Here is a 12,875-nt window from a genome sequence, read left to right on the forward strand (position 1 = left end):
TGCGGCCTAAGTCCCTGAAATCATTTTTAAGGACACTCCACCTACCTCTTACTTTGTCATTGGTGCCAATATGTACCATGACTGCTGGGTCCTCTCCAGCCCCGCCCAGCAACCTGTCAACCCGATCCGCGATGTGCCGAACTCGTGCGCCAGGCAGACAACACACTGTTCGGCGATCCCGGTCTTTGTGACAGATTGCCCTGTCTGTCCCCTTAATACCTTCCATCTTCCCAAGGAAATACAGTCATATGGGTGATAGTGGATCGATTTTCTAAGATGGCTCATTTTGTACTGCTACCTGGCTTCCCATCAGCACCACAACTTGCCAAGCTTTTTTTTCATCATATCTTTCGTTTGCATGGACTCCCTTCCCATATTGTTTCCGACCGAGGGGTTCAGTTTGACTCTAAATTCTGGCGGGCCATTGCTTACGTCTACAAATCAAGTTTGATTTATCCTCGGCTTACCATCCCCTATCCAATGGACAGGTCCGGAGGGTGAATCAGGTTTTGGGAGACTATCTACACCATTTTATTTCTGCTCGTCAAGATGACTGGGTCGATCTGCTACCATGGGCTGAATTCTCCTACAACCACAAGAATTCCAATTCCTCAGATGCTTCTGCCTTCTATGGACTTCACCCTCGTCCTCCTCATCCTTTTGTCATCTTCCTCTGGAGTTCCTGCCGTTGATGAACAAGTTCGGAATTTTCTTCCATTTGGCGAAAAACACGTCTTTCACTTCTACAGGCTACTTCTCGTATGAAAGTTCAGGCAGACAAGAAGAGATGTCCTCCTCCTGAATATTCTCCTGGTGACAAAGTCTGGCTATCTACTAAATGTATCCATTTTAACTCCTTAACCCCTTAAGGACCAAGGACGTACCGGTACGTCCTTGGTCCTGCTCTTCTGATATAACGCGGGGTTACACAGTAACCCCGCGTCATATCATGGCAGCCCGGCGTCATAGTGAAGCCGGGACCCGCCTCTAATAGCGCGCAGCGCCGATCGCGGCGCCGCGCGCTATTAACCCTTTAGCCGCGCGCTCAAAGCTGAGCCGCGCGGCTAAAAGTGAAAGTGAAAGTTCCCGGCTAGCTCAGTCGGGCTGTTCGGGATAGCCGCGGCTAATCGCGGCATCCCGAACAGCTGACAGGACAGCGGGAGGGCCCCTTCCTGCCTCCTCGCTGTCCGATCGCCGAATGACTGCTCAGTGCCTGAGATCCAGGCATGAGCAGTCATCCGGCAGAATCGTTGATCACTGGTTTCTTATGAGAAACCAGTGATCAACATAGAAGATCCCCTATGGGACCTATAACACTGCAAAAAAAAAGTGAAAAAAAAAAGTGAATAAAGATCATTTAACTCCTCCCCTATTAAAAGTTTGAATCACCCCCCTTTTCCAATAAAAAAAAAACACAGTGTAAATAAAAATAAACATATGTGGTATCACCGCGTGCGGAAATGTCCGAATTATAAAAATATATCATTAATTAAACCGCTTGGTCAATGGCGTGCGCGCAAAAAAATTCCAAAGTCCAAAATAGTGCATTTTTGGTCACTTTTTATATCATTTAAAAATGAATAAAAAGTGATCAATAAGTCCTTTCAATGCAAAAATGGTACCGTTAAAAACTTCAGATCACGGCGCAAAAAATGAGTGCTCATACCGCCCCATACACGGAAAAATAAAAAAGTTATAGGGGTCAGAAGATGTCAATTTTAAACGTATTAATTTTCCTGCATGTAGTTATGATTTTTTCCAGAAGTCCGACAAAATCAAACCTATATAAGTAGGGTATCATTTTAATCGTATGGACCTACAGAATACATATCAGGTGTCATTTTTACCGAAAAATGTACTACGTAGAAACGGAAGCCCCCAAAAGTTACAAAACAGCGGTTTTTTTTTCAATTTTGTCGCACAATGATTTTTTTTCCCGCTTCACCATAGATTTTTGGGCAAAATGACTGACGTCATTACAAAGTAGAATTGGTGGCGCAAAAAATAAGCCATCATATGGATTTTTAGGTGTAAATTTGAAAGAGTTATGATTTTTTAAAGGCAAGGAGCAAAAAACGAAAATGCAAAAACTGAAAAACCTCCGGTCCTTAAGGGGTTAAGGACCGACCCATTTTTTACCTCTATGACCAGGCTCTTTTTTTTTATTTGACATGTATCTCTTTAAATGGTAGTAACTTTAGAACACTTTTTCTGAGCAGAGCGATTCTGAGATAGTTTTTTCGTGACATATTGTACTTTATATAACTGGTGCATTTTTGTTGACACATGAATCATTTTTTGTGAAAAACTTCATAATATTGTGAAAAACTGGAAAATTTCTGGCGTGTTTTATTTTTTTTTATCGACACTGTGCGGTAAAAGTGATGTTATATATATTCTGTGGGTCAGTACATTTATGGCGATACCCATTTTATATTGCTTTCTATGTTTTTTCCTTTTCTGAGCAAAATTCTCTTTCTGCCATTCATTTTCCAACAGCCATAACTTTTTTATTTTACGTCCGACGCCATTGAGTAAGGGCTTATTTTTTGCTTTTTTATTCAGCTATTTGTACCAAAATTCGTGAACTTTGCGCTTTTTTGGATGTTTTTTTTACGGCGTTCACCGCGCGGGATAATTTACATGATAGTTTTATAGTACACATCATTACGGACGTGGCAATACCTATTTTGTATATGATTTGTGTTTTTGATCTTTTTTGGTAATAATACAGGGTTTTTATTGGTAAAGGGGCATTTTTTTTATTTATTTTTTATTTTTACACTTCATACTTTTATTGAAGAACTTTTTATTTTATTTTTTACAGGTTATACTATGCTGCAATACATTTGTACTGCAGCACAGTATAACCTGATGAGCTGCAGACACTACAGCTTGTGCGATCCAGCCTCTAGCTGGATCTCACAGGCTTCCGTAGCAGGCATACAGGAGGTCATGATCTGACCTCCTGGTGCCATAGCAACCAACAGCGACCCGCGATTGTATCGCGGTGCCGCCGTTGGTGAACAGGGGGAGAGCGCTCCCCCTGTCAACACCATAGATGCCGTGATCAGGATTGATCACAGCATCTATGGGGTTAATGCTGCCAGACCGCTCGCGGCTCCGGCAGCTGCGGCAGCTGCGGCAGGACTCCGGCTGTGATTGAGAGCTGGGTCCCTTCGCCGATCTCCTGCGCTGCCCGCGGCAGTGCCGTAGATCGCTATGACGTATGCATACGTCCAATTGCGCGAACATGTCGGATGATTAAGATACCCAGTTATAAACTAGGTCCTCATTATTTGGGTCCCTATAAAGTCAAGAAGCGGCTGAATCCCGTGGCTTATTCCCTCCATCTTCCCTCCTCTCTCCTGATCCCGAATTCCTTCCATGTTTCCCTCCTGAAACCAGCCATCTTCAACCGTTTCTCTCCAAGGGACATCTCTCCTGCTCCCATCTCATTAACCTCAGATGTTTATGTTGTAAAGGAAATCTTGGACTCTAAGTTCGTCAGAGGAAAAAAAAAATTCTGGTTGATTGGGAAGGTTTCGGTCCTGAGGAGAGGTCTTTGGAGCCGCAGGATAGTATTCTGGACAAAGACCTTCTCAAGAAACTCCTGAGCCGGCTGCACATGTCGGCCGTGAGCACATTGTCCCTACTCCCGGTGGGGCCGGGATGCGCATCGCAGGACCGCACCCGCATGCGAATCCCGGCCCGTCACTCACCCTGTACTGCTGCCGCTTCCGCTCCTGTGTCTCGGCTCCGTCACACTTCCCTGCCGGATCCTCAGGGTCATTTGCCTGAGAGAAAGTGTACCCATTGCCTCTTTGCCATTCCCGTGTATCCAGACCTTCCTGCTAAGTTTTTTGACTACTTACCTTTGCCGCCTGCCTTGACCTTCTGCTACGTTTGACTACCTACAGCCTCATCCTTCTGTACCTCGCCTTGCCCAGATACCTGTGTGGTCGAGCCGTGTCGGGGGTAGTGACCTGGGTGTCGCCTGCCGCAGCAATCCCATCCTGTCTTGCGGCGGGCTCTGGTGAAAACCAGCGGCACCCTAGACTCCGCTCCCCGATACGGTCCGAATCATCAGCCACACAGGTGTAGGATCCACTTCCAGCTCCGTGACAGCCTCCACCCAGGTGCGTGACAATATGTTTATGTTTATTTTTATTAACATTATTTTATTTAAAAAATGGGAAAGGAGGAGTGATTAAAACTTTTATGTTTTGGAAGAGGGGCTTATTGACATTTAATATATTTTTACCTTTTATTCATTATTTTTAGTCCCCATAGGGGACAATTACATGCAATCTTTTGATTTCAAACACAGAACAAGGCTGCCCCATAGAACAGCATTGATCAATGTTTTCAGCGCTTCATTGCTCCAGGCTGCCATGGCTTTCTACAGCACTGGAGTACTGATGGACAGGCCGTAGGCAGGTAGAACCCTCCGCCTGTTCTCTCAGCTGATCAAGACCTCGTGATTTCACCGCGGGTATCCCATTCAGCTCCGCTGAGCTACCGGGATTAGTTTTTATGCAACTGCGATTGTGGTGTCTAAAGAGTTAATGCCAGACATCACCCTAATGTACGCCCTAGACAGTTGACTTGTTCGACCTACTTAAGTCTGTGGGTACCTTTAAAGATTTTACTTTTAATCTGTGTACATTGTAATACACTTCCAATATACACTGCTCAAAAAAATAAAGGGAACACTTAAACACGGTGGTTAAGATTTTTTTAATGTTCATGTTTTTTTGCAATTGACATGTATTATATGTTTATGTAGCATGTGTCTTTTTTTCTTACCTGTTTGTGGGCCAGTAAGTTCTGTAGTTCTGTGTTTGGTCTCTTACTGTTGTCCACAACGTCGGCCATGTTAGGATTAGGCTGTGGACAAGATGTCAGAACTTTTTTTTTCTCTGTTCTTTCAGAACTGCATGAGAGAAATAGGCCATGGCCCCTCATCTCCCCCTCCCGGAGGATGCAGGTGTGCATGAGAGAAAGAAGCCAGAGCAGGGGGAGAGAGAGGACATACTTGTGAGGACGCAGGTCTGCACTGAAAGAAGACAGAGAAGACAAGAGTGTAATCTGAGAAGGGGAGGATAACAAAGTGCAGGGGCTAGGGATGTATAGACTGCAGGGGAATAAATCTCGGACTGGGGATGATTTCTGTGTGTGAATGGGGGGGGGGGGGGGGACTCCTGAATGACACATGCTGGGAGTTGTAGTCCCTGTTATGTGTGTGTATGCTAGTGTTTACAAACCAGTGTGCCTCCAGCTGTTGCAAAGCTACAGCTCACAGCATGCCCTGACAGCCTTTGGGCATGTTGTAGTTTTGCAACGGCTGGAGGCACACTGGTTGGGAAACACTGTCCTAGACTATTCAGCATACACATCATGTTACACCAGTGTTTCCAAACCAGTGTGCGTCCAGCTTTTGTAAAACTACAACTCCCAGCATTTGGGCATGCTGGGAGTTGTAGTTTTGCAACAGCTGGAGGCACACTGATTTTGAAACACTGGCCTAGTTCAGTATATTGCAAACAAAGTGCATTGTTTCCCAACCAGGGTGTCTTCAGCTGTATCAAAACTACAACTCCCATCATGCCCGGACAGCTTTTGGCTGTCCGGGCATGCTTTTAGTGGTAGTTTTGCAACACCTGGAGGCACCCTGGTTGGGAAACACTGGTGTGTGCCCTATAGAGATGTGGTGAACTGCAACCCCCAGGAGACTACAGAAGCAGCATGTTATACCACAGACTGAAGACTCCTGAATTACACATGCTGGGAGTAAAGGAACAAACCAAAAAAAAAAAAAAGGAGCCGCCCCAAACCAAGGCATGTGGAACGCTGGGATTTGTAGTTTTCAGCACAGCAAGAAAAAGGAAATAGAAGCAAAGATAGGTAAACAAAGTGGGGGATAAAAAGACAACAAAGAACGAAAATAGAATAGCCTAAAAAACAAGAATAGAAATGAAACAAAACAAATCGGGTAAGTCAAAAACGGAAAAACATGTTGACCACCGGAGTACCCCTTTAAACAACACAATCACACTTCTGTGAAATCACACTGTCAACTCAGGAAGCAACACTGATTGACAATCAATTTCACATGCCGTTGTGCAAATGGAACAGTTAACAGGTGGAAATTATAGGCAATTAGCAAGACACCCCCAAAAAGGGAGTGGTTCTGCAGGTGGTGACCAAAGACCACTTCTAAGTTCCTATGCTTCCTGGCTGATGTTTTGGTCACCTTTGAATGCTGGCAGTGTTTTCACTCTAGTTGTAGCATGAGACGGAGTCTACAACCCACACAAGTGGCTCAAGTAGTTCAGCTCATCCAGGATGGCACATCAGTGCGAGCTGTGGCAAGAAGGTTTGCTGTGTCTGACAGTGTAGTGTCCAGAGCATGGAGGCGCTACCAGGAGACAGGCCAGTACATAAGGAGACATGGAGAAGGCCGTAGGAGAGCAACAACCCAGCAGCAGGACCACTACCTCTGCCTTTGTGCAAGGAGGAGCAGGAGGAGCACTGCCAGAGCCCTGCAAAATGACCTCAAGCAGGCCACAAATGTGCATGTGTCCACTCAAACGGTCAGAAACAGACTCAATTGATGTCCACAGGTGGGGGTTGTGCTAACAGCCCAACACCATGCAGGACGTTTGGCATTTGCCAGAGAACACCAAGATTGGCATATTCGCCACTGGCGCCCTGTGCTCATCACAGATGAAAGCAGGTTCACACTGAGCACATGTGACAGACATGACAGAGTCTGGAGACGCCGTGGAGAACGTTCTGCTGCCTGCAACATCCTTCAGCATGACCGCTTTGGTGGTGGGTCAGTAATGGTGTGGGGTGGCATTTCTTTCGGGGGCCGTACAGCCCTCCATGTGCTGGCCAGAGGTAGCCTGACTGCCATTAGGTTCTGAGATGAGATCCTCAGACCCCTTGTGAGACCATATGCTGGTGCGGTTGGCCCTGGGTTCCTCCTAATGCAAGACGATGTGGCTGGAGTGTGTCAGTAGTTCCTGCAAGAGGGAAGGCATTGATGCTATGGACTGGCCCGCCCGTTCCTCAGAACAGAATCTGATTGAGCACATCTGGGACATAATTTCTCGCTCCATCCACCAACGCCACAGACTGTCCAGGAGTTGGCAGATGCTTTAGTCCAGGTGTGGGAGGACATCCCTTGGGAGACCATCTGCCACCTCATCAGGAGAATGCCCAGGTGTTGTAAGGAGGCCACACACTACTGAGCTTCATTTTGACTTGTTTTACAGTGGGGATCAAAAGTTTGGGCACCCCAGGTAAAAATTTGTATTAATGTGCATAAAGAAAAGATGGAAAAATCTCCAAAAAGCAACAAATTGAAGATTTGACATTCTTATAATATGTCAACAAAAGTTAGATTTTATTTCCATCATTTACACTTTCAAAATAACAGAAAACAAAAAAAGTTTGGGCACCCTGCAGAGTTAATATCTTGTACTGCCCCCTTTGGCAAGTATCACAGCTTGTCAACACTTTTTGTAGCCAGCCAATAGTCTTTCAATCCTTGTTTGAGGTATCTTTGCCCATTCTTCCGTACAAAAGTCTTCCAGTTCTTTGATATTTCTGGGCTGTCTGTCATGCACTGCTCTTTTAAGGTCTATCCATAGACTTTAAATTATGTTGAGGTCAGGAGATTGTGTAGGCCATGGCAAAACCTTCAGTTTACGCCTCTTGATTAAATCCCCCATGGATTTTGCGTTGTGTTTAGGGTCATTATCCATTTGTAGAAGCCATCCTCTCTTTAACTTCAGCTTTTTCACAGATGGCATCAAGTTAGCATCCAAAATTTGCTGACATTTTATTGAATCCATTTTTCCTTCTACTCGTGAGATGTTCCCTGTGCCACTGGCTGCAATACAACCCCAAAGCATGATTGATCCACCCCCATGCTTAACAGTTGGACAGAGGTTCTGTTCATTAAATTCTGTTCCCCTTCTTCTCCAAATGTACCTTTGCTCATTGCGGCCAAAAAGTTCAATTTTAACCTCATCGGTCCACAGAACTTGTTTAATGCATCAGGTTTGTCTATATGTTCATTTGCAAAGTTCAAACGCTGATTTTTGTTGTGAGGACATAGAAGAGGTTTTCTTCTGATGACTCTTCCATGAAGACCATATTTGTACAAGTATCTCTTTATAGTGGAATAGTATACCACAACTCCAGTGTCTGCCAGATCTTTCTGGAGGGATTGTGCAGTCAAATGTGGGTTTTGAATAGTTTTTCTGTCTGACCACAGTGCTCTCTGCTGACACCTCTGTCTGTCTCGGTGAATTGTCAAGAGCAGAAGCAAATCCCCATAGCAAACCTATCCTGCTCTGGACAGTTCTGAGACAGACAGATGTGTCAGCAGAGAGCACTGTGGTCAGACTGATAAAAAATTCAAAAAGAAAAGAACTTCCTCTGTAGTATGCAGCAGCTGATAAGTACTGGAAGGGTTAATATTTTTAAATAGAAATAAATTACAAATCTGTTTAACTTTCTGGCACCAGTTGATTAAAAAAAAAATGTTTTTCACCGGAGTACCCCTTTAAGAGATAACTAAGTTCAATGATCAAATGCCCAAATCAATCTCTATGCAGTATAAGCAAGGGATATTGGTAATCTATTTTCACTCATCATGGAGCACAACCTATGCCCATGTCACATCAGCTAAAACGGGTAAGCACAATACACAAAACACTTGGATTTATTCTCTAATAATAGCCTATGCTGCACTCTATAAGCAAAAATATATTTCCATTCTTTAATCTGGTCTGGGGTGTCTTCCTGTAAAAGTTGGTCCTGGTAGTGTAAAAAAAATGTTCTCCAAACACGGCGCTTCTCCCAATAAAAATTATTTTCTTTATTTCTTAATGACAAACATAAAAGATGGTGGAGGCACTTTCAACGCGTTTCCAGCTCAGACCGAGCTCTTTATCAAGATGTGCATATCATAAAAATGGCAAGAACACTATATATATAGACACACTAATGATTAACCTGGCTGTGAATTTGCCCGGGAAAACAGTACACCCAGACCTTAACTTCACTATTGGGAGTCCCAAAATGGCAGTTCTGGAATTTCCTATATTGCATAACATGAATTAAATAGATAAAATTAAAAGGACTTTCATTAATTGAATTGCGGTGTCAATCCTGAACCAAAAGACAGAATAATATATAAAAACATTTAGAATAAAAATAATAATTAAAACGCAATTCAATTAAAATTGCAGAAAAAGAAATAATTGTCGGGAGCGCTGCTTCGTGCTCGCTGCCTGCCATTCATTCTATATTAGTACTGCTGAGTATTACTATGTAACAGACTGAACTGTACCAGTTCACGCTGCCTACCATTCATTCTATATTAGCGCTGTTGAGTATTACTATGTAACAGACTGAACTGTACCAGCGCTTTCTGCTTGTCATTAAATCTGAGGTAGCGCTGATGGATAATACTATAGCAGGCTGAACAATGCCAGCATGTTGGATATACAAGCTCAGTGACGTGGATTACCCAGGTGGAATTATACAGGGAGAAATTTTCATCATGCCACGGTATTTCTAATTGTAACGGGGACACTGTAGTTGGCGCAGAAATTGTACATCCAGGGGATAGTATTTTTAGAGCTAACAACTAGCTCTGGTAAATGACATAGTGGAGCATCATAATTTTTTCGCGGGATATTAGTGCACCTGATTTTCTATAGTTTGTATAGGGATAGATATGCCGAGTAGTTCGCGCAGAGTTTGCGCATTTAATGAATAATATAAAATAACACATGAGAATCACACTGTTTACATGTAAGGTATGTTTTAGTTTGTCCCGTGTAAAATAGCACTTGAAACAGCCGTAGGCTCCTGTAATAAATATATTCTCGTATTTGAATGAAGAGTCGCTATATTCACAGGACTGAAAAAATTGCTAATTAACGTTGTAAGTAAGGTGTGGAGAACAGAATAAAAGTCTCAACAGACAATATATTGTATCCAAGTTGTGAGCTGGCATTAGTGTTATTAATAATTATTTGAGAGGCTAGTTAACTCCTTTTTTTGGAGGGGGAAATGGTAAAATAGTTGAATAAATAAATAGATGTATAAATAGAAATATATCCAAAAAAGAAATACACAAGTGGCACCGATACCTTATCAACGCAGCACCTCGAGATGGACAATGGCGATATTCAGGCAGTAACCAGAAACTTCAGATGCGGTGGTGCTAGGACAAATATGCAGCGAATGAATGTAATAACCAAGAAAGACACAAAACAGGTGTCCTGCACTCACCGCTTCAGTTCTGTTCATACGGCTCCCATCTCGGGCTGCTCCTCCGGAACCGGGGCTGGCGGACGCGTGGGGCACTCAGAGGCGACTGCCGGCGGTTTCGCGCACAGGTATGCGCTTCTTTCGGCCGGAAGAAGCGCATACCTGTGCGCGAAACCGCCGGCAGTCGTCTCTGAGTGCCCCGCGCGTCCGCCAGCCGCGGTTCCGGAGGAGTAGCCCGAGATGGGAGCCATGTGAACAGAACTAATGCGGTGAGTGCAGGACATCTGTTTTGTGTCTTTCTTGGTTATTACATAAATAGAAATATGATTACATGGAAATGTAAACGACAGTAGTGTAATTAATAATTAGTTGGGAATGTAATAAGTCCTGTAAAAGGTGGTCTCTTGGAGATGTTTCATTGCCTTTATTTCTGCACCAAAATAAATGTCTAGTTAAATAACTTCATTAACTTTTGCGTTACCATTGGTTGATGTCGGCCAACAATAGGAACACTTTTTTATTTTGAATCTTGTGTTATGTCATAATAGTTATGTTTAAAGAGTACCTGTCATGATCTTGTTAAATTTTATAAACATCTCAGTTCAGTGCCCCCATCATGATAAACCACCCTCTGCCTTTATTTTTTATTTTATTTTAGTTTCCTACCTTGATAATGCTCTGTATTTTCTGCTCAGTCTCAGTCAGATTCACAGACTGGGAATGGGCATTCCCCAGCAGGTTTGACATAATCTGAAGCCATACAGGGGAGAACTTCCTCCCTCACTCTGCTACACACAGTCCAGAGCAGTTCAGTATGAGATGAGCTACAATTGGCTAATGCTGCCCCCTCAGCACTTCAGACTGCATTTCCTGATTTTGGACTTCTGCCAGGCCAGCAGGAGTCCAAAGTCTGTGCAAGAGATGGGGGGGGAAATGTGCTCTGGAGAAGTAGGGAGATACTTAGTGGCAGCTTTTTTAAATATACATGAAACATAGAAAACATCATTTAATTTTAAACAAAGTACATTAGAAAGATGGTTTTTTTACCATAAGGAGTGCAATAGCAAAAATGAGTTTTAATGACAGTGTCCATTTAAGTTAAACGTGCTGTATATTGTATCTGAGTTTTTTTTTCCTCTTACAGTTTCAGGAAAACCAGTACTTTCTATCACCCAAATATCGGAGAGCAGCCTGCTAGTACAGTGGGAACCACCAAGTGAGTCAGTTGGACAACTCCTAGGTTACCAACTACAGTTTGGGCGTATTGATGCAAAAGTTCTTTCAGTGCTAGAGTTTGGAGCTCAAGAAAAGAAGTATACAGTCAACAATATCCATAAAGGTGCAAAGTACATCTTCAGAATGGCGGTCAAAAGCCGGGCGGGCTTTAGTGAGGAAGTGGTACAAAAGTACATGATACCAGAGGACGCGCCTAGAGGTTACCCTCGATTAACTGATCCTAGCAATATCACTTCGGTGTCTATCCAGCTAAACTGGCTGCCTCCTGTTCTTGATGAACAGAATGGTTTTATCACTAAGTATACATTATCCTATTGGTTAGCCGACTCTCCAGACAAAATTCTGGAAATGGACCTACAATCGTCTGAAAGATCTTGCTTGTTGAGCAACCTGAAGCCTAACACTGTTTATGAAGTCAAAATACGTGCACACACCAGTAAAGGTCCTGGGCCTTACAGTCCAAGTGTCCAGTACCGCACTTTTCTTCTAAATCAAGGTAGGCCTTATCAGTCTTAATTCCTTGGCATTTATTTTGGTTCTTGAAAGCAAGCAGGTAATCAACAGTATCCCTTAGAACAAACGCAGTCATGATAACTGGGATGGTGCTCTTTCTTCCTTATATATATATATATATATATATATATATATATATATACATATATATATATATATATATACATACATATATATATATAGTGACTCTGAAGGTATTTTCAGGTAAGTGTTTCCCCTTATTCAAGTTTAGTTAAGACACTTCTCATGAGTTTCTGGGTTCACCAATGACATTACAGGTGGGAAACTCCTCTGCATTTTCTTCCTTTCAGTGTTGCCATTTCTCATGCTTCAATCTTCAGTCTTATCCTTTTTGTGGTGTAATGCTTATAATTGTCTTATGTTGCAATTTCTGGTTTTGGAGTCATGAAGCAAAGTGTGGGCTCTTTTAATGTTATTTAAAACAAAAACTAGGCTTATTCCCCTTATAGTGTTTCAAAAAATCCTCTCTCCTCTTAAAAGTGGTTCCTAAAGAACATATTCTACTTGAGTAACTTAGAGTCCCGGCCCTCTCCTTTTTTCTTCTCTCTGTTTTTCAGTATTGCCCAAAAATTTTAAGGTCAAAATGGTCACGAAGACTTCAGTTCTCTTGAGCTGGGAATTTCCTGAAAATTACAATTCAGTTATGCCTTACAAGGTAAGAGCAAAAGAAAAATGTTATATAAATACAGTGTCCATATTAGGACATCCTCAAGCATCATCCTGAACTTCATCATCCCTCAGGAAAAACTCCATCCTCCCTTGGGCAAACCTCTGTCCCCCCTCAGCCCAAACTCCTTCCTCCCTCC

At 43.0% G+C, this 12,875-nt stretch overlaps 1 protein-coding gene across 15 annotated transcripts in view; it reads left to right on the plus strand.

The window, feature by feature from the left end:
* Window positions 1–12,875, plus strand: part of PTPRS (protein tyrosine phosphatase receptor type S) — a 784,683-nt gene that overhangs the window by 459,525 nt on the left and 312,283 nt on the right. For 11 of the 15 annotated variants that reach the window (XM_056571644.1, XM_056571636.1, XM_056571669.1 and 8 more), the window contains 2 exons: window positions 11,444–12,031; window positions 12,627–12,724. In XM_056571644.1, coding sequence (XP_056427619.1) covers window positions 11,444–12,031; window positions 12,627–12,724 — 686 coding nt within the window. The remainder of the gene's footprint in view (window positions 1–11,443; window positions 12,032–12,626; window positions 12,725–12,875) is intronic. The other 4 variants (XM_056571734.1, XM_056571743.1, XM_056571752.1 and 1 more) reach the window with 1 other exon arrangement.

This window comes from Hyla sarda, chromosome 1 (genome assembly GCF_029499605.1).
Source record: "Hyla sarda isolate aHylSar1 chromosome 1, aHylSar1.hap1, whole genome shotgun sequence".
NCBI lineage: Eukaryota > Metazoa > Chordata > Amphibia > Anura > Hylidae > Hyla > Hyla sarda.